Source organism: Pelodiscus sinensis, chromosome 5, assembly GCF_049634645.1.
Source record: "Pelodiscus sinensis isolate JC-2024 chromosome 5, ASM4963464v1, whole genome shotgun sequence".
In the NCBI taxonomy this organism is placed as follows: domain Eukaryota; kingdom Metazoa; phylum Chordata; order Testudines; family Trionychidae; genus Pelodiscus; species Pelodiscus sinensis.
Genome location: NC_134715.1, coordinates 38,083,695 through 38,106,835, shown reverse-complemented (window position 1 = coordinate 38,106,835; position 23,141 = coordinate 38,083,695). Strand labels below are relative to the sequence as shown.

Here is a 23,141-nt window from a genome sequence, read left to right as displayed (position 1 = left end):
GAATTTTTCCCTTTGCGTACACTATTAGTTAGACATATTCTGGATTTTATTTTTTCCCTCTTTCTCTAAAGCATCAGAAATTGGCCACAGCTAGAGACAGGACACCAGAAAGGGTGTCCCCATTGCTTTGAGATGCTACACAGAAAATATCTAATTCTAAATGCCTGGTTGGTGTGTATTGCTCATGTAACTCAGGGTCAAAATGATCAAAATTTCCCCCAGTTCAGACTGGCAGGGACCTTGGGGATTTTTCACCTTTCTTTGCATAATGGGTAGAGGGTGATCTGTTGGGATCATCTGGAAATATCACCTAATTAATTCCTGGTCAATGTTGGGCTGCTACATGACGGCTGACAGTTCTAGAATCTCAATGCTGAAGATGGTACTTCTCTAGATGACTTCTCGTTACACAGCTTCTTGATAAGTGCACAGTGTTGGTAGCAGAAGGAATGGAAGCATCCGTTATAGTTTTACTGAAATGTGAGGTCTCTTGAGATCCAGACCACAGGGGTGACTTTCCCTTTCTCTTGTTCTGTTGTAGGGAGTCGGGGCTTTTTTTCCCCTTTCTTCTTTATAGGACCCCTGAACTTTTTGCTTAATGGAGAAGGCAGGTGAGCCTACTCTGATAAGGGAGAGTTTTTTGGACTCTGTGGACTCAGAGACTGTCCACAAATACAAGTTTAAGTTTGACTTCCATGAATTTCTTATGTCTGCTCTTAAATTATGAGCAGATCTTGTATGGGAGGGAAGTTTCCTGGAAGCGGCTTAAATATCCATAGCTGTGGGGAAAAGACCAATGGCAGGTTGGACAGGGTTTGAGGCAATGGACATAACTTTACTTGGGGCTGGGGATCTAGGCCTAAAAATAGCAAAGGCCCAGACTGGGCAAAGAAAAATCAGAGGAATGGGATTCTCCCCATATAAAACTCACAAACTGTGCCAAATAAAGGAAAAAAATAACAGAAAAGAAATTATGTAAAATAAACAAACAAAAAAATAAGTGATAGGTATAGCAGGCAGCATGGCTTAGTTAATGAACTCCACTGTATCAAACTGCAAATAGCTGAGTGGCAGAAGGTCCGGCCCTCCCTACATTAAGGATATTAGATACAATATAATTGAATAGTTATATAACTGCATGAAATCTTAGCAATTACACAACTAGTTGATAATCCCCAGAGGCGGAGCTGGCAGCCAGTGCATTCCTGGCCCCACTCCAGGGGAGCCCCCTGTCACCTTGCACTGCTACCTTTCTATCAGAGCTAGCAGTGCGGGGTGCCAGGTGGGAGCCAGTCTGCGAGCGTAGCCAGTTAAAAAACCAGCTCCCAGCAAACCGAGGCTGGTTTGGCAGCAGTCCCCTTCCGGGTGGGGTCTGGGTTCCCTGCAGACAGTGGCTGCTGCAGGGAGGGGGGCAGGAGATGCTGCCGCAAAGCAACCTCTGTCTGTGTTGGCCCAGGCTGACTCCCCTTTTCCTATATGAGAGGGAAATAACAGCAGCTCTGACTTTAATGTAACATTCATACTGAGCTAAGGGTTTTTTTTTCAGTCTGACTATGTGGCTGTTTAAGCAAGCAATATCCATTTAATCATATTTGGGCTGAGTTTCTATAATAAAAGCAGGCTTTCTAAATGTAGTGTATCAACAAAGCCTTTATGATTTTTCAGGGGGTAGCAGTGTTAGTCTGTAACTTTAAAAACAGGTAGTCCTATGGCACCATAGGGACTAACAAAAATATACAGGAAAACCTACTTGATGAAATTATGCCAGTAATTGTTTAATTCAGCTCCCCAAAAGCTTTACAATTGTATAAAAATTTCTGGACGCAATAAATGATCATTTGGAAATTATGCCAACATCCTATTCTGACATCTAAAAATCTGAGATACTGTCATGCTTGTGATTTGGGAGTCAACACTACATACATTACTTTGGAGCTTCTACTGCAGTTTACTACCGAAACAGCAACAGCAATGCTATTGTACAAATAAAAAGCCCTTATTGGGATCCCAAAATAAATTCACATTTGTGCTTCAAAATAAAATTTTTAAAATTCATCTATTAGCGCTCATTTATTCCATGTCCTAGGTAGAGTTTTGGAAATCACTTTTAGATGGTGGAATTTACAGAGAAAAATAGCTTGAAGAAGCAAGTTTAATAGAAGGTTGGTGCTTTTTTTCATAATAAATTATTTGCAATCTTTGCTGTGATTGAGGCACTTGAGAAGTGGAAATTTATCTGCAGCTTCATGTATCAGACTGAAGCTCATCAATGGATTTGCAATATTATTGTGTTTAGAAAATACCTGAGCCTTACAGCTGGAGTTATTCTATAAGGGTATGTCTAGTCTAGACTACATGGCTCTGTCGATGGAGCCATGTAAACTAGTTTACCCGGCATAGTCAATGAAGCGGGGATTTAAATAATCGCCGCTTCATTAAAATAAAAATGGCTGCTGCGCTGTGCCGACTATTAACTGACCTGGCACAATGCGGCAGTCTAGACGCAGCGTGGTCGACAAGGGATGCCTTTGTCGACCGCTCCGGTAAACCTCGTGAAACGAGGCATACCGGAGCGGTCAACAAAGCCTTCCCTTGTCGACCGCGCCGCGTCTAGACTGCTGCATTGTGCCGGGTCAGCTGGTAGTCAGCACAGCGGGGCAGCCATTTTTATTTTAATGAAGCGGCGATTATTTAAATCCCCGCTTCATTGACTATGCCGGGTAAACTAGTTTACATGGCTCCGTCGATGGAGCCATGTAGTCTAAACATACCCTAAGGGAGATAAGAGTAGTGTAAACAAGGAGTCTTATCAGTGGAGATGACTGGGTTCTTTTTAGCTGCAGACGCCTAGAGATGCTACTATTTGTGTAACAGCAAATCAGAATCACTTTGCTATTTCAGATTTCAACTTTTTATTTATGGAAACCAAGAAGAATTGCAATGATCCTGCTTATGAAAAGCCAACATTATGGGTTCTTATTAAAGAAGCAAAAAGATATTTTTTGACATTTTGTGGGGATTTTTCTAAACTGCTCAGTCTAGCTGCAGGTCCAAAGATTAATGATGGGCCCTAACTGAAGTTCTGTTTCTTTTTGTTTTATTACCTAAGCAATTGTAAAAAGAGCTGCTAGGAACCTATTTATTTGCTAATGCAATGTAATTTGAAAATAATTCAGCCTTTAGATAATCTTACATAAACATCACTAGGAATTCCATGAAACAAAGAGTCAAAGTTTCAATAATATTGGCACAGTACATTGTCAATGCCAGAAAGTTGTACTTATTTCAATATTTTACATGAAGTCAGATGAATACCTATGAACTACAATTCTGCTTCTCAAATAATTTAAGAATTACTTCTGCATAGCCATGATCTAACCAAGAAGCCAGCAATTCCAGTAACGGCTTTACAGGTGTTACCGAGATTGTCCAAAGAAGAAAGAGAAAAATTCATCGAGGAAAGTGAGTGCATTTCATACAACTATTCCTTTAGAAAAAGAAAAAAAAACCAAAATTAAATAATATACATTCAACAACCCCTCTAAAAGTGAACAAGACATAGGAATCCCAAGTAATTTAACTAGATACAGACATGAGAACTCCTTCAAAGTAGGAGCCTATTTTACCCACATTACAAGGAAGTTGAGAGCATTGGGGTCTTATGTGTATCTTTTAAAAATACATCACGTTGTAGGTAAAATGAATAAACACACTGTAGACGTATCTGAATAATTATCAGACCTTGAAAAATTGAACTGAACATTTATTTTAGAAAAAATAAATTTATTTCCAATTAAAGAATACATTGATTGCCACTAAATAGCTGACTGCAATGATCTACAAACTCAGCATTCCTAACAAAAAACTGAGTTTGATATTCAATACTATACACAAACAAGACACTCATAGGAGAATTGTTGGTTTTGTCAGCTACAAAGATTAATGGATATGGAACCTGCATGACAGAAACAAGAGTTCCCTGGATGACTATGAACTGCAAACATCCCATATTATATGTACACAAACATACAAATATATATACATACCAGTTCAATCAAGCGCAAAGAGGAAGCTGATTAAATACACTATCTTTCTTTACAACATCAAAACTTAAGTGCATTAAATCAATCCATCAATTGTAGTCCTTCCTCCTCTTCCTACATATCCACTTCTCCTGAGCTCCATCTTCTCTTCCTCTTTTGTTAGTGCTCTTTGCAGCTTGACAGTAACTCAAAATAATTGGCATGATACCAGAAATGCAAGTAGGGCAGCACAAGGTGTTCCTGTATCATTTGTATAAACATCTTATCTGAATTGGCCGTCAGGTAACTGTAATTCAAATGTCCTCAATGCTAGTAAGGTAAAAATTTGAAGCTTTATTTTGGGGATGAGAGCGCGATAGTGGATGAATCCATTAAGGAAAACATAAACCATACAATTAGCGTCAAACACTGAAATCTTGTTGTTCAATGATAAGTAGTAACATTGACAAGCATAATGGACACTCTCAGTAAACTTTCTAGTCACACCTTTGTCTAGGGCATAAAAGAAAATGCAATGGAAGTTTAAACACATTCCGTTTTTTTTCTTTTTTATGAATATGCACACTGGTAAAAATCAATGGGCCCATGGAATGTTAATAATAAAATAGGATTGGGAACCTCATCTAGCATACTTATTATAGCTTCACTGATTTCAACAGAGCTATGTCAATTTATACAAGTTGAAGATTTGACCACTACAGTTCCAATGTCACTGTCTAGATCAGCACTTCATTATCAGTTGGAATCACTTACCTGGTGACTTAGACTGTTCAGACCATGCATTAAATCCAAAGCATCAGATCAAGAAAAAAAGAACTAAAAATAACCAAACTCAGTCAAACCAAATCTATGTTATTGTATTGTATCAAATTAAAACTCAACTCTATGCTATTGTGATGTATATAATTTTTGCTCATTAGAGCAGCTGGCAATTCCACCACTCTAAATCAGAAAAGTAAATTACTAATAGGAGAAAAATTTCTTTACAGAATGTAAATTCAACCAAACTGAATCTAAATATTTGACAATTTATTGCCTACTCTGACAATGCCATGCACATGGCTCATCACAAATTCAGTTTGCCTCTGAGCTTTGCATGCATGCATTTGTGATGATTTGTCTCCTGAACGAACATGGAGATTTTGTTTTAAATGACCGGTAAGATTTGAGAAAAATAATAAATCACGTTTTAATTGCAACAAATAACTCACAGGCAAAACAAAATGAATGAAAACAATAGCAGCAACCCATTATTTTCCTCCCAGAATGAATTCCCATCTGCTTTTAAACAGCAACATGTTTTTCCATTACTCAGAACCACATCCAAGTACAGGACAATAAAGCAACATGGCCACAGGGAAGAGCAGAGGGCAGCAAAGCTAGATAATAGTTTGCTCGTTTCAGTCTCATTTTCTGTAGCTTCTGCTTACAGACAGTATCCCTGTTGGGCCAGCAACAAACTTCCTTCTTTTATGTTCTATACAGAGGTGTATTTGGCAAATTTCTATGTATAAAGCAGTGAGGAAAAGTGAAGGGAGAGAAAAGGGGAAGGAAGCAAAGAGCAGAACTAGTAGGCAACATTCAAACTGTGCCAAGAATTAGTGTCACTCCAGTAACCATCGCTGTACTTATGAAATCAGGTGGACTGATTTTAATAGCAGTTTTTACAAAACATGTGCTTAATCTTGTTGGTAGTCAGCGGCTCTAGAAATCTAGCCAGCAGGTGATAGTCACCCCTCTCCACACAAGAACACTTCCACCCCTTCCCTCGTTTTTTCCCCACTGTCATCACTAGCCACCTTCCTCTGTTCCTAAAGGAAAACAGTACTAAGTTACTCTCTCCCCAACCCACAGAGAGAGAAACCATTGACCCCCATCCTTGGCCCAAATTTGCTCTGCTCTTATAGGGGATCAGCCCACCCTACTTTCTCTAGCTCTCTCTGCTCATAGAGGGGTACAAATCCTGTTACTGTCTCCATTTTTCTTCCTGGATGGAATGCTGTCCTGCCTTTACCATTTCCTAGGCACATGTGCAGGCACTTAGACAAACATTTTCACAGAGGGTTTGTTTTTTTTAAATAATAATAAAAAAAGACATTCCCCAATCAGGAATGAACCAGGACTGTCTACTGTAAACATAAACCAGGAAAAATAATGCTGCCAGTGCTACAACAACTATGAATTTAATCTTTCAAAAATATCTAACATGGTAATCGTGGAGGGAAGAGAAGTAACTGAGCTTCTTGACAACTTTCCTAGATCTGGACAATTTTTTTTAGATGTTTGTGATGCATTCAGTTGTGTGATAACTAAGCACTTGTGCTGGTTCTGCTAAATGGGATTACAGTTCCCATCAGCCACTTCGCACTACACATCCCCTTCTTCCAGCAAGATAAGGAGAAATGTCCCGAAACAGGAAGTACTCAAGCTCTGTTTGGAAATGGTGGCCACATGGCATGCAAAGAGATTAGTGGAAACCAGAAAACCATCCAGGTGGCAAACAGATAACCTGAGAGAAGTTGAATCTCCAGTAACTGTGTGATGAACTGTTGTGTGGAATAAGCTATCACTGCTGGATGGTATAACTGAGTACAGATCTCTATGGGACTGATGAAGGGACAGCAGTGGCTGGGCAGTCAGCCAGTATAGAGGGTCCCCCAATGAGCAGGGCTCGACAAATAATGCAATCTACTCACCTGTGGCAAGTAGATTGCAACCCGGAAGAGCTGGGTTCAGGTGATCAGCGCATGCACAGATCGCCGGACAGTGTGGCTGGCGAGCCCTGCCAATGAGAAACACTAAGACTAGGCTGGAAACGTAACAGCACCTATTTGCTTGGAACAGAGACCTGCTTGGAGAGAAGACACTAGCCCTGAGGAGACCCGACTCTTGATTGGGATGCCCCAGTGGACAAAACCAGAACAGATCACAGCTAGAGGATTCTCTGCATCTTGGGGACTTCAAAGTATTTGAAGGCTTCAATATCTGAGATATAGGTGAGAGGATTATTCTAGGAGGGGTGGGTGAGATTTTGTGGCCTGCACTGTGCAGGGGGTCAGACTAGATGATCATAATGGTCCCTTCTGACCTTAAAGTCTATGAGAACAATTCCTTACTCAGGATTGTAACTGTTTAAGTTGCTGTGTCTAGAGCCGTGGTCCCCAACACGGTGCCCGCGGGTGCCATGGCGCCCGCGGGGGCATTTCAATGCGCCCGCCAGGTGCTCGGGGCTAGCCTGGTCCCGGGCACATGGCGCACGGGCGCTTGCGGGGGGAGCGCGCTCGGCGGGGGGGAGCGCCGGCCCCGGGCATGCGGCGGGGGGGAGCGCCGACCACGGGCGCGCGGCACTCGGCGGGAGGGGGGGAGTGCCGGCCCCGGGCGTGCGGCACTCGGCGGGAGGGGGGGAGCGCCGGCCCCGGGCGCGCGGCACTCGGCGGGGGGGGGGCGGGAAGCGCCGGGCGCGCGGCACTCGGCGGGAGGAGGGGAGTGCCGGCCCCGGGCGCGCGGCACTCGGCGGGGGGGGCGGGAAGCGCCGGGCGCGCGGCACTCGGCAGGAGGGGGGGAAGTGCCGGCCCCGGGCGCGCAGCACTCGGCGGGGGGGGGGGAGTGCCGGCCCCGGGCACGCGGCCCTTGGAGGGGGCCCTGCCCCCGGGCGCGCAGCTATGGGGGGGCCCGCCCCTGGGCACGCGGCAAGGGGGGGGCCCGCCCCCGCCCCCAGGCATGCGGCAAGGGGGGGGCCGCCCCCTGGCGCCCGGCGGGCAAACGGCCACGCCCCCGGCGCCCGACAACCTCAAAAGGTTGGGGACCACTGGTCTAGAGTATTTGCAATCTTTCCCTCCTGCCAGCCCTTTTCACTTCACCTTGTGTCCCAGTGGTTATGGCAACCTACCAGGGCTAGCACCTACAAGGACTCCCTGTTGACAAGCTTACCATGTTTTGCCTCTGAGCTGCAGTACACCTGGCACAGTACAGGCAACCCTAGGGGTTTGATGGGACGAGCAGTCCCACTAATTACAAACCTTCTACATGTGCAGGGTTCTCGTGAGAACAGTGGTAAGCGAAGGTCTCATGGGAAGTCCTGTGAAGTTAGCTTGTCTTGCCTCCCCCATCCCACAAATCTTGCAGGTGATTCATCTCTTTCTGAACACTGATATTGTGAAAACGTTTTGAATGCCAGGTCTTTCCTCATCCATACACCTGTGCCAAACACACATCCTCAGAGCTGATAAAAGTGAGTAGGAAGGTGATGATCCCGTTTCACCTTTGTTGGATGGAGTCTTAGTTTTTCCCACTCACCCCCACAAAAATGTTCAGTTCACAAGGATTTAAACAAATAATTTCTATATATCACTCCATGGTACCTTGGGGGGGACATGCACCTTCATCTTCACACATGTTGGTCTCACACAGCCCACCACATAGACATTTTTATTGCTCAATAACACATTACATTGAGCAAAATGTACCTTTCTGCAAATACTAACCCTGCTGAGAAGATTCAGGTCTGAGTAATGGTAGCTTATTTCACATTACTAGGAGTAATATGAAATTTTTAGAAGTCCAGCTTTTAAAACCCAACAGACTCGCTCCTACATTTTGGAACGAGCACTCTAAGATAAAGAGCTTTAGTTTATTACAGCGAGTGTGCTGTTGCAAAGATCCTTTTCTGGCACTAAACAGGCTTTCATTTGAGCCAGAGTACAACTTGGTTGGCATTTTGTTTTGCATTCTCTGTGTTTCTTCTGTGAGTTATTGCAAAGTGAGAAAGATACATTTACATCAACTCTTCTACTTCAGCTAAGGATAAATGAAAGATTTATGGGTCCCTCTCATTACTGTTATTTCCAGTGAGCATGGAAACCGATATACCATAAACATGCCAGCCTTTGCTCTCACACCACAAACTGCCTTCCACAAATTTTAAAACAGACAGTCCAAAAGCTAATTTTGTATAAACATATTTATCCTAAGAAGATATTGGAACCAGGCAAAGTGTTTCAATTTTTATGATTTCTAACCAGATCTAAATTCAAAAGAATTCTGTATGCCACTTCAGCTGCCACGCTGAATCCCCTTCCTTGCTGTTGCCTTTTGGATTTTAATCACAACATTCCTTTGAGTCAGGGGTGCAGGTAGTGAATGGCAGTTCTTTGCCCTTCTGTTTCTCCTTTTTTTATTCAGCTAAATTCTCAACTTAAATATTTTAACTGTGGAAACTACATTTCCTGTCCCCCACTCCTTCCTATTCAGAGCTCAAATTCCCTATTTAGTTTGTAAAGGAAGGTGATACAATCTCTCTTTTTTATTTAGTTTGTTAAATCAAACCTTTTATGAAGATCAAAATTTGTTTTTAAAAAGGCAGGTGTCCCTCTTCCTCTATGCTAAGACATGTTCCACCTACAACTTTTCTTCTTTTTTTGTTTCACACAACATATAATTTCAGCATTACAGAATAAGCAATTTGCTCAGATACTGTCTATGTGATTTTGGTTTTACTTGCATTAGAAAATGGGGATTTTGATGGTTCATATTTGTGATTATAACAAAGGAAAACAAATGACCGAGATAACCTAATTTTGACCCCTATAAAAAAGAGGATAGTGTATTTGAGCTTGTATTAAGGCATGTCTTTTATAATTCAAGGCTGCCTATAATACAGGCCTGTTACACTGCAGGAAATGTATAGGGTCCAATGAGTGAAATTTAAGGAGCCTGCAACTTTGAAAATCAAATAAGCATTTTTTTTAATGAGTCAAACTGTTTATTTACAGGAAGCAGTTAGAAATAGATCACATAATCTACTGCATCTTGTCCCTAGAACTACTTAGTATTAGTATTACAATGAAAAACACCCCAGGAAAAACTGGTGGTTAGCTAGATAACATAACAGCATAAACTATTAATATTCTTTTAATAAACTATTAATATTCTTTTATTTTTAAATAAATGTAGTATAAACTTCTATACAAGTTCTGCAGTCCAGAAAGCCTAAAATTTCTGTTTAGAGGTATCATACTAACATGGAAGCATCCCAAAATTATTTCAGTTGTATAAAAAGCTCTTTTGTAACTAGTGATGTGTATTAATGAAAGGGCAGGAACACCAAAAATAACTTTGTAAAAGATGAGTTATGCCAAGATTTTGTTGTTATTTTTAGCCCTTTTATTATAACATATGTTTAATTACTGTACCTTTCTCAACCCTTTCCCTACCGCTATTTCTTGTTCCCACAGCCTTTCTTGTCAAGCTTCCTTTAGAGCTCTTACAAAAGTTTTGAAGGTGTTTTTTTTTTTGGAGGGGGGTGGATTTTGTATCTCAAGACCATACATTTTAAGAATGTGCCTGATGACACTATCACTGTTTAGCATTTAAAAATAGGACATTTTTATCCAACTCTTGCTACCCCCATAACAAGTAAGAGTTTGCATGGTTTGAGGTGTACAAAATAAAGGCAGAAGAGTTTTAATACATGAAATGCCAGTATTTAATATTTGCAATATCAATCAATAACATTGCATATTTTAACAGGCATATACAAAGAAGATATTTGGGCAGACAGCTTGGATCTCAATTTTCATTTGACACAGTGAGAGTTTCCCCCATAACTGTTAACTTCTAGATATTCTACAAAGAGCTCTAAATGGCAGGAAAATGGGATGTTGCCAAGAGTAATGTTAGCTCTTCCTTGGCCGCTGCAGGAGGAGGTAGCTCATGTGTGTAACATCTAGGACCTGGAGGACTTCATTAAGAGGACTGGACAGGATTTCCAAAATGCTTCCAACATGGACAATCATTTTGTGCCACCCTGGCATGTAGCCACAATGTCATCCATCAGAGAGAAAGAGAGGTATAACGAGTTTGCAGAATCTTCAACACAGTGCCTTTGCTGAGGCCATAGTATGAGACTGCATGAGCAGCTAACACTCCTGGTGCAATGTTCTGGTGTTGCTTTGAAGCAGCATGGATATCTATTAAATTCACTTGGATGGTGGGCTTCTATTCTATTCTTTCTGTTCAAGGAATTTGCACAAAAGTAAGATAAATATGTCAGTGTCATCTGATAGTACTGATATTCCCAACTCTCTTTTGCAGCCATCATCACGGTCAGTACAAGGATGATGTCAGCTTTGTAATGTCAAGTGGCCAGATCTGATCTGTTCCTCTCTTCTTCACGTTGGTGTGTTTCATATGTGGTGCTGTCCCTTCCTGTGATGACTAGCTTGTGCTTTAGTGTGTCTCATTAGTGAAACATCTTATCTTGAATGAATAACTTATGTTGATCAAATGTTTCTTATTTTCATTAGCTGTCAAGACAATTTTCTCTGGAGGCAGCTGTGTATTTGTATCCAACTGATCTACTCTGCTTGATTCTCAAGCTCTGCTAGTTCTTGTGACACTCCTCATGCTGAAGACTTTGTATCCATCAGAGACAAGGAATATATCATCTAGGGTTAGGTTGTAGTCAGTGTAGACTCAAACTGGTCACTAAGTCCTTGATGATACTATGTGCTACGTGCACTACCCAATGAACTGCGGAACCACCAATGATTGTTCAGGTGACTTCTTGTGAAATACGTTTTGTTGACATCTCTGTTTGCAGCTGCTTCTTTAGCTTAGATTTAGCCTTAGCAATCATCATGTCAGCAGTCAGTAAACATTGACATAGGTACAGAAGCCAACTTATGAGACAAAATATTCTTGTTCTCAGCCTCTTGTGAGAGGTTGCTTTTTAGCCTATCACTGAAATAGCTAATGTTAGTGTCAAATACCTTTGTTGGCTTTACTTGTTCATGCTTTTTTTGGCATGGGTTGTTGGGTTTTTTTGGGGGGGTTTTTTGGTCATAGTAGCCTGTGGGCCAGCTACACGTAAATTCTTGCATTTGGCAAATTTCAATCATACACTAAACAGAGGGGCTACATCTACACTGACGTGCTTTTCCGTTAAAAGCATTTTCGGAAAAGCACGTCTAGATTGGCAGGATGCTTTTCCACAAAAGCACTTTTTGCGGAAAAGCGTCCGTGGCCAATCTAGACGCGGTTTTCCGCAAAAAAGCCCCGACCGCCATTTTCGCGATCGGGGCTTTTTTGCGGAAAACACTACTGTGCTGTTTACACTGGCCCTTTTGCGCAAAAGTCTTTCGGAAAAAGACTTTTGCCCAAATGGGAGCAGCATAGTATTTCCGGAAAAGCACTGACGATCTTACATGTGATCGTCAGTGCTTTTCCGGAAATTCAAGTGGTCAGTGTAGACAGCTGGCAAGTTTTTCCGCAAAATCAGATGATTTTGTGGAAAAACTTGCCAGTCTAGACACAGCCCGGATGGTGTCACTCTGTCACTGACAATGCTTAGTATTGTTTTACTGTTGTTCATGGGGGCAAAGTGGCATCTCAGGGATTGATGCACGGATCTCACTTCTTCCTAATGGCTTCTCTGCTCTCGTATCTGCAGCTAAGTTTAATTTCACTTCTACACTAGATCTGTTGTATTTGTGCCACAGTGGTGCTATTTAGGTTTGCGATGTCTTTCACCGACCAGCTGGCTATGTGGACTAAGGCCACATCTCCACTTGCAGCACTGAAGATCGATCTTCTGGTGTTTGGTTTAGTGAGTCTAGTTAAGACCTACTAAAATCAAATGCTGAAGGCAGCTTCAGTTGACAATGGTACTCCTTGCAGTTTCAAGGAATAAGGAAGCCAAGAAGGGCATTTGCTCCCATTGGCCTCCCTCCGTGAAGACGGTGCCAAGTTTGGCTTAAGGTAAGCTGACTCCAGCTACGTATTTTATGTAGCTGGAGTTGCATATCTTAACCCAACCTTCCAGGTCTAGTGTAGACCTGGCCTAAAAGCTCAAGTCTTGAAAGTCTCTTTTTTCAGTATAATCCCAATGATAGAGATGGCCATATACTAAAAAAACTTCCATAAGGTATATGTCACTACATATTCCTAAAACATGGAGCTTGAAGAAAACTGCTGACTGTGTGAGAAATTTTCATTACAAAGTAACGGACATTCAATTAAACTGATTTCAGTGTCACCTGGTGTGTAAAAGGGGGGGGAGGATGGGGTTGTGGTTATAAGTGCTCATATTTCAAAATGCTCAATAGCAATAAGAGATCATCAGGCAGATTCTCTGATGTTAGGGTCTTGAAATTTACACTCTACAAAAAGACAACAATACCGTATGGATGCTAAAATAAGGTACTGCCAAAAACTTGCAAAGTACCACACTGACAGAGGGGAGGAAAAAGATAGAATTAGAGCAGGAGTCTCACAGTTTTCTTTCAGTGGTTCTGCAAGGTCAGAAGGCAGCAGCTCTGACCCAGTGTGTCAGCAAAACTTTTTAGAATGGATCTGCGAATGGTGGAAGGGATTGACTGTCCCCAAGAAATATGAAACATTAAGAAAGATTGTAATCCAGCCGAAGAGCAGCAGCAAGGGGGACTTCTGTTAAGCCAGGCCCAACATGGCTGCAGACAGACCTATGCTGTGAACATCTTGGTTCTGGCAGCTACAGGAAAAATTTGTCTGAAATTCTGAGGAAAAAAGGAAAATGCTTTTAGGAGGGCTGCAGCTAGCCAGAGAAGTTTGGCTTGGGTGGGAAGTAAAACACTTCAGCAAAGATTTAGGTCCTGGCTCCCAGAAGACTTTATTCTTCCTCACTCCATAACTTGGCAAAAAAGGAGAATTCAACCATCGTATTTAACACTTTAAGCCATTCAAATAGCCATTTGATTTACTGTAGTCATTTAAAAAGCCAACAGCATATGTATATTAGAGAATGGCCCTAGATGTTAAGATTAGATTTGAAACCATATTTCTCAAAGATTGGGGGTGAGGAGAGTTCAGTTATTAGGTTTCGTTTAGTCCAATATTGATAGTGTAATATATGAACTGAACAGATAACTAACTCTCAGTTAAATAAACTGCTTTTTAATTTTAGCATTACTCTTATAAGGAAAAGAGGGGACTTCACGATTAACTTCAAACACATATTCTCATAAATAATGTCTGTTCTCACAAACGAAATGCTGAAAAAATACAGTACAATTCCAGCTATTCTAATTCCCTTTATAAGAAAATCCTAATTATCCAAAGCCACAGTGTGTCTCCGATAAAGCTCTATGTTACTTTGTGTCTATTAGCAATAATCAACAGTTGTGAGCTATTACCTCCAGCTATTGAGACTCAGGCCATGTTTTCACTAAGCGAAGACTGATGCTGTCGCAATTGATCTTCCGAAGTTCAATTTAGTGAGTCTAATTAAGGCTCACTAAATTGAACTCAGAGGGTGCCCCCATTGGTGGCAGTTCTCCTGGTCCTGCGAGGAGTAAGGAAAGCTAAGGAGAAGGGATGGCAGGGAAACTTGAAACAAGGTACGTCGACTCCAGCTACATAATTAATGTAGCTGGAGTTGCATATCTTGATTCAACTTCCCCTTTAATGTAGGCCTGGCCTCAGTCCTGTTTTAGATGCAATAGCAGTTCAGCAGGATAATGTCAAAAAAGAAACATTCTGAGTTGGCTCTAAAGCAGAAACTACAGATTCTCAAGGTCCTAGAAAGGGGAGAAAAGGTTGATGTTGCACCACATTTACAACATTTGAACTGCACCTCATGTGATATCTGAAAGGTAAGGGATGAGCCGTGGAGAAGTGCTGCAGCCCTGGACACAATGGTGATAAGTGACAGATTGTGATTAATCCTTTTTCATAAAAAAGATAAATATTTTAGAATTAATTTATGTCCACTGTAATTATAATACAATGTTGGTGTTTTTATGAACTCAGTAAAGTTGCTTTTTTCCCTCTTTATTAAAGTACAAAGTAGCAAGCAAATATCAGCTTTACTCCTTCCATTTCTTCTATTTCTGTATCAGCAAAATCATAGCTCAAAACAGCACTTCTGTCTATCCGAATGCTTGGTTATCCAAAAGTTTCACAACGCCCCCCCCCCTCCCCGCCCAAGCCCATTCGAATGAGAGCACAGTATACATTATTTAGCTCACTATCTTCATATATCATTTATGTATACGTTCTTAAGTAAATGACAAAGAGTGATGAGTTTCCGCCCTGCACTCTAACTATGGCACAAGAAGGATGTAAAAATAAATATATTCATTATGAGAGAGGAAACACGCACACTGAACAGATACACATATGAGGGTCACAAGTGTTGATGGGAAAACATACAAATATCTGATCTGAAAAGATGCCATGCACGGAGGCCAGATGAATGCCATGATTACTCGCTGTGCTATTTTTACCCAGATTAATCTGTATTACTCACTGTCTATTCAGCTCATTTTGCAATTGTTCAACACATCTCTACAAGAAGCTCCTTATTTATACCGCACCTTATAGACACAAAACCAAGTGTTTCCTATTTCTTTGATATACAAAAGGGTAGAACACTGGATATGGGAACTTGCCATTCAACAGCGGAAATTATTTGTAAAGCTGGAAACTGGAGACACTAGAAAGAAAAGGCCTTAATGAAACAGTGAACTGTCAGTGCCAACCATCAGACTTATTACATACACTTTCAAGAAACTCTCACTTTAGAAGTTCTTTGTGTGCTCTTTCCTCTGTCACTATTATTATACCTTACTGAACAATATAAACCAAATTAATACTATCATAAATATGATAAATGGTATCCCAAGAACAGTTTTTTCAGCAAATAGTGAAGATACAATCAATGACAAGTTAGTTTATTGTGCTTTTGAGCCATTACAAAGCCACACTAAGGGACAGATGCTTCTTTGTGAACATCAGCTAAATTACAGGAAATCACCACTAAAATTGTTAGCTATGCCAAATTCAGTAGGATCCCCTAAATATTCTGAATTGTGCACAGCAGCTGCACTCTTGAGAGCAGACATTTTTCAAAATTTCTATTTCTATAACTTGGCCACATTTAGGTAAATTTTCACAAAGGATGGCAAAATGCAATCACTGACACCAGGCGTCACGCGAAATTTCAAGCTAGCTAATGGCTTTAATAGGTTTCTTGTTGTTGTTCTATGACACACAACATATAAAATTTCAGCCTAAATGGTTTAAAATAGGCAAGTTTATAAGCAACTGAAAATGGAATCTTAGAAAATACTAGACAACCGCAACTAGAGGCAGCTACTACCAGCTCCATCTGCAGTAAATATTCGAATGGAATCTAATTTTTGGCAGTGCAGGTAACATGCCTATAATTAAATTTGTCCAACCTTTTCCATTATAAGACCCTTTTTTCAGGGTTTGGGTTTTTGTTTTTTGTTTTCACAATGAATACAACATAGATCCTATACATGGGAGTTTCATTCACTACACAACCTTGATTCATTTTCAGAACAAAGTCCAACCTGCTCACTAAATGAAGCAGAGGGCCTGTGAAAAAAATAGTACGTAATTAAAACCCATAGACCTGATGCACATGCATAGGGGACCAAATGAAGGTGGCCTGGGCAATTTTAATTCTAGCATTTCTTGACTATGCAACTGAAATAACGTTCTTTTAACGTATGTTTTTCCCACATATAATTTAACTAAATAAAATAAGGAAAGGATCATAGGTTTTATAGAAAAACTGAATGGACTAATAAGCAAAGACAACATGGTTACCATTAAAATGCTAATATATATCAACAACTATGACACAACAGAATCTTAACTACGAGAGTTTCCCTCTATTCTTGGTTAGGAAATAAGTGTGGTAACCATGAGGCATCTGCAGACAAAAGCAGACTTTTTCATAGAAACTTTGATATGCTGGAAAATAGGACTACCTTGAGCTCTCCCAGGCTACATCTATACTGCAGCTTTCTTCCACTAAAGCTTATGCAAATGAAGCATAGAGTAGAATATTGCTGCACTTCATTTGCATAATTAATTAGCAGCCATTTTTGCACAAAAGGCTTTTGTGCAAAAAACCCCATCTTGTGCAAGAACCGTTCTTCCTGAAAAAATGAGGACGAACAGCTCTTGTGCAAGAGGGGGCTTTTGCACAAAAACGAGCCATCTACACAGCTCTTTTTTGCACAAAAGCCTCTTGGGCAAACACAGCTGCTAATGAATTATGCAAATGAAGTGCGGCAATTTGCTAAGCCATGCTTCATTTGCATAAACTTTTGCAGAAGAAGACTGCAGTATAGACCAGTGTATCTTAAACTTTTTAAGACCGAGAAACACCAAACAATTTTTTTTTTTATGAGGAACACCAAGGATTTTTTGTTGAGCAAAAAAAAGAGGGGGGGGGGGGGAAGGAGTGGGGGAGAAGTTATTGAGCAAAAAAATAAAAAAGAACGGAACACAGTTTAAGAAACGCTGGTATAGATGTAGCCCCACAGAGAAACCCATGAGGAAGTGCTAGGGAAGAAATTCTCTGAAACTATCTCATCACAGAGATTCTTCCACATTATTCCATGGTTGTTCTCCCTCAACATGGAATAGTCTATGAAGCACACCCTCAGACATGTAAGATGCCAACAGATCGGTGAGATGCCAGAGACAATCATCCAGCAGACCTGTGCCTTCACACTAACTTTCCCATCCCACAAAGCAAAGTCTCTGTTGGCATGATTGCAATACAACAGTACAACTTCCCAGGGATCATCTATGCATTCCATCCCTTCCAAAAGAAGCCATGGCTTCTTTTTGGAATCACTGGTGTGGTGGGCACTTGATGGTAAAGACAATTCAACTTAAAGCCATATTATTTTTTCTGTGCACTCTCCAAAGTACCTGACAAAACAAAGAAAACATACAGCATTCTGAAGAATTTGCCTTTCAAATTCTCATCACAAAAGTAAGTTGATGGTACTTATGTTATATTTTTTTCACATGGACAGCTCTGTGTTTTCATTCCCCAATCACTAACAGAGCACAGAATGTTTTACCTCTGCTCCTGAATACTTCTGCGTTTGCAGGACAAGCTCCTCTAAGCAGACTTCTTCACTGATAGGCATGGAACGAAACTGAAGTTTAAATATTTCTCTACGAGTTTCTGAATCTGGCAAGGGCACATAGATGATCCTGTCAATTCGTCCAGGTCTCATCAAAGCCTATAATGAAAAAGTCACACACAGTCAGTTAACAATAATGAAACTCTCAATAATAAAAGCCACACATTTAGGATTTTTTCCCTCTGATTATACTAACAGGCCATGGATATAAAGGATTAGGCCATGGTGGGTGTTTGCCCCCCAGATTCCAGTAGACCAAGTACTGAAAATATACTAAACAAAGAATAATAAAAATTTCCTAAAAATAATTTAAAACTTGTTTCAAGGGGAATTGGAACCTAGTTTATGGATAAATGGCCATTTTCTCCACAAGTTAAGATCTTCAATTAAAACTACAGTATTAAAGTTAGAAAATATAAATGTTGCAGATACTTGTTATTTCATATTCATCTATCTTGTCAGTCTTTAGAATTTACAGAAGGAAAGAATATCCTTTCACTCCCATTTTTTCCCCAAGACAGAAAAGGTCATGGTAGGCAGCAGTCAATGACATTTAGTTTCAATAACAAAAAACATGACATTTCAAGAACTCTTATCTTAACTCTGATAATCAGTAGAGTCTAATCGCTCTGGCAGTTTTTTCTTCTGTGCCACAGGACACTTCATAATTAAACAAATGATATACCATCTAAAGCCCCAATCTAGCAAAGTCTTATTCAGATGTATAACTTTCTGACTATAAGTAATCATATTGTCTTCAGTAGGACAACTCCCAGTACTCAAATGAGCTTAAGAATCTCCAAGAGAACAATTTAAAGCTGAGCAATAGCAATAACGACTAAAGCAACGGCAACAGATTAAATATGCATAAAAAATAAAATACAAACAAGGCAGAAAAAGAAAATAAAATCTACCTCTATTACAAATCAGAATAAGGGTATACCTCAATTCATACCTTGACAATAATAGTAAACTCCCCTCTGATTTTTAGATCTCCACCTCCCACACCCTGAGATGGAACTGTCACTGAATTCTAGATGAAAAATTTCTAAGCGGAGTAATGGGACAAATTCTGAAGTCCTTACTTGGGCAAAATTCCCATGGAAGACTACTAGAGATTTTTCTCTGAGTAAGGACTTAAGGACTAATTCCTAAATAAACATAAAAACAATCAGCTGCCTAATTTGTGAGATCAGAGGGAGTCACATCCATATTTTTGGAAAAAGTCTAGAAATTGTTTAATTTTTCAACATTTCATTTGCTGATAGAGCATCTGGGAGAAATGCACATAAAGCCAAATGCACATAAATAATATTTAAAATACACTATAACTCGACAATGTTTATAAGATCCAGCCTATAACCTAAATTCTTTTTATGTTACAGTTCTCCCTTGGGCAGGATAGTTTGAGTTCTAGTTGACTTGAGATATTGCATAGTTGTCCTGGGCTTTCAGCCAATAAGTCTTTTCCCAGCCTGATCATGTCAGTGAAAGTCATGCTGAAAAAATAGCAGGAAAGAGCCTTCCTTCCTACACAGCGTTGATCAAGCTAACACCCTTCCTAAAGGTGCTTTAAAAAGACTGTTATGGTGCTTCAGGGTGGAAAAATGTTTCCTAAATGTTAAGAGATGTCCTGTTATTTTTAAAACAAAAACACAACATTTCTCAACTACAGAAATTGCAATACATACAATGAATTCCAACTAGCTACGAACAGTAGTATTGGTGGGTTTATTTAGGAACTTGACACCCTAAAAAGACAATGCTACAAGTTTGTAATTCAATGTCTACATCATGTTTGTATCGGGATAATGCCATTTTTGATCGACATTTTTTATAGAAGCATTTTAAAGTTTCATGAATGGCCTGGGAAGTTATGGTATTATGTACTTATTATATTGCTTTCCACTTGCTCCTAAGGAAATGCCTATAGCTAAAGTTATCACTTACAGAAAACCTGAAATGTTCACAAGTACAACAGTGAACTTCACTTCATTTAGGGATGGTTTAATGAGGAAATCTACTCAATGTTGGAATGTTTAGCCTAATAATAATGAGTGACTGTAATTTATTTTTATGCTGTTATTTAGCACCATTTTCTCACTTAAATGTCTTTTCAGATAGCTTTAGCCTCTAATTGGTGGCCCAAGTAAAAGGCCATGACGTTAAGAGAGAGAGAGAGAGTGTGTGTGAGAGACTTTCTACAGCAATGCTGGGGAAGGGAGGGGTGGTGAGGCAGGCCCCTGGCTTAGTTCGGGATGGCCCGTTACAGTGAATGCTGACTGGAGTGTGTGGCGCCCCGCTGCTGGGGAAGCCGAGGGAGCTTGGAGCACTGCACAGAGGAGAGGAAAGCCCAGCCCGACTGCAGCCCACGCTGTTAGCAGGTGCAACATGGAAAAGCTCCCTATGCCCGACCCCTGCAGTGTCTCCTGGGCCCTGCAGCATCCCCGCCCCCTTTGATACACCCTGCCGGCCCCACCCCGTGTCTTTGTGGCCCCTGCTACACTCCCTGCCCTTGTGCCACGCAAGCCCCTTTCTATGCCTGGCCCCAGCAACGCCCCATGCCCTCTGTCCTTCTAAGCCCTTCCCAAGCCTGGCCTCTGCAGCACCCCCCCACTCAGCTCTCTCTGGCCACGGGAGGGGTGGGGGCACTTTGCACAGCCCCCAACATCTCCCCTCCCGCCCAGTAGCCTCCTGCCTGGTCGGCCGCCTGCCAGCGAATAACGATCATGCCCAACCCACGTAGGGAGGAAGCACGACGGTGGTGCCAGAACCTCCTATCTGCTGCACAGTGAGGCAGGAGCGAGCAGCTGCCAGCAGGCTGAGCAGAGAGTTTGCTGTGTCCTACTGCTGCGCTCACGTTCCCCAGGCCACTCCGGTGTGGACCATGCTGCCCCCGGGGCTCCTTCTGCTTCAGCTTCATCTGCAAGCGTGGCAGGCCGTGCACAAAGAGCCCTTTGTGGTGTGGTCGCTGCCCTGTGCCCAGGGCTTTTCCACGCTGTGACAGCTCGGACTATGGCTGGGCCGGGCTTTCCCCTCCTCTCTGCAGCGCCCTGAGCTCCCTTGGCTCCCCCAGCAGCAAGCTCTGCGCACTCCAGCCAACGCTCACTGTAACGGGCTGTCCCAAACTGAGCCAAGGCCAGCCTCAGCACCGCCTTCTCCCCCGGCCTCGCAGTGTCACTGGGGGAATTCTCTTTCACTCTTACCTACCCCTCCCCCATTCTGGCCACTTTTGCTTTGCTGAGAGAGCCTGTTGACGCTGATGATGTCATTCTGTCACCCGGCAGGAACATTCTGTCACCCGGCAGGAAAAACTGTTCTTTCTTTCTATATATATAAAAAGCTTCTCCTGCCAGACAACAGAATGTTCCTGCAGGACAAGAGAATGTTGTCATCATGTCATCACTGTCAATGGGCTCTCTCAGAGAAGCAAAACCATTCAGAGAGAGCGGGGTTGGCAAGCGTAGCAAGCAGGGGGCGCAGCCTCCTAGTCTTCTTAAAAGAGAGAAATGTTAATTTGAGTTATGAACATACTTTGAGTGCCCAGTCAAGTTAGGACCACCCTGTTACTATTTGCTGCATATACAAATAATAAGAATCAGAAGAGTGTGCCATCTAAAATCAGTAAGACAAAGGACAGAGGAGAGGAAGTATAGTTATTTTGCAGATTGGTAACTGGGGTACACAAGTTGAGAAACAAACTTTCTCCTGCATCCAAGCTCAAGGTGGGAACACACAAATGGTGGAGAGGGGATCTATGCTAGCTGTGGTGAAAGGTAAAGCAGTAAAAAAGGGCAAATAGATCGACTGGTATGCACAGACATAAGAAGAGTTCTTTGGGTTCCTAAGCACTTTTCACAAGAATGATAAAGTGCTTTACAATGTTATTTGAAACTCATCACCCCTATGAGGTACCTAAGTATTATTAATCCATTGATGAGTTTAGACTCAGATAAATTAAGTAATTTGCCCTAGATCATGCAAAGTCCATGGCAGTTATGAAGATAAGAACCCATATTTCCTGACTCCCAGTCCTGTTCTTTAGCTATAAGATTATTTTTCCTCTCTCAAGCTCTGAGGATCCCAACCATTTTGTCTGTTACATCCTGCCTCTTGTTCAGATTGACTATGCTTCTCAGCTACAGTACTTTCCTACTGGATCTCTTTCTGAGACCAGCCGACAGCACCACCATAAAATCAAATGTGAATCCTCACTACGAAGATTACTCATTTACTCACCAATTTAGTATAGACTAGCAGCCTATTGGAATAAGATTGTTACAAAGAATGCTTTACTTGATTTAAATCTTGTCTTGCTAAGGGGGGATTTTAAAAAAATCTAATTATCTAACCTGATTTGAAACATCATTTAGCACCTAGCATAAAATAGTTTAATACCTTTGTCGATACATTGTCTAGTTGGTCTTGCTATAATCCAGATTCTTCCCTAGGGTATGCCACAGCTAACTAACATAGCTTATTTTAAAGGTGTTAAAACTATATTAAGTGTTAAGTGGAGTTTCAAATCAGGTTAGATAACTTGATTTTTTTTAAATCACACTTTTTCTTATACTGTAGACAAGGCTTTGTACAAGGATAGAATTTTGAATGTTTGATCTCTGATGTCAGAATTATTACTGTGTCTTTCTGAGAGAGAACATGAACCACTTTTTTATGCCACACATTTAACTTTATGCACATGTTTAAGTGCTTTCCTGAACCACACACCTGCCAACTCTGCAGGTTTTCATTTCCTCTCCTTGGTGTGCAGGGAAAACTTACCACATAACCATCACCTCCTGGGGAAGGTAACCAGAGGTGCCTGTCAGAGCTCTCTCTGCTTCCCTAAGGATCTGAGAACAGTTTTTGAATGGGGAAGGAGAGAACAGCGGATACTACTTTTACAAAAGAGGTGTGGGGAAGAAGGAGCAGAAAGAACACAGCAGCTCTAAGTCACTCTGTTCTCTCCTATGAAAAATGGCCTAGGTACCCCTCTAAATCTCCAAGCCCAGGCAAGGGGACAGAGGGATTAAAGAACCTTGGAATAGACCCCCTGACTCACATCCCACATTAAAAAGAGAGAGAGAGAGAGAATCCCTTGAACTGGTCACTGCCCTTCAGGCTAGATGTGTGTGTGGAGAATAGG

The 23,141-nt window shown here is 41.3% G+C and overlaps 1 protein-coding gene across 5 annotated transcripts in view; it reads right to left on the bottom strand.

Annotated features, from left to right (window-relative positions):
* The window catches only part of AFG2A (AAA ATPase AFG2A), a 286,867-nt gene that overhangs the window by 41,705 nt on the left and 222,021 nt on the right, over window positions 1–23,141 (bottom strand). For 3 of the 5 annotated variants that reach the window (XM_075929851.1, XM_075929850.1, XM_075929853.1), the window contains exon 15: window positions 17,930–18,094. In XM_075929851.1, the coding sequence (XP_075785966.1) occupies window positions 17,930–18,094 (165 nt within the window). Of the gene's footprint in view, window positions 1–6,739; window positions 6,826–17,929; window positions 18,095–23,141 lie in introns of those variants that run through there. The other 2 variants (XM_075929852.1, XM_075929857.1) reach the window with 2 other exon arrangements.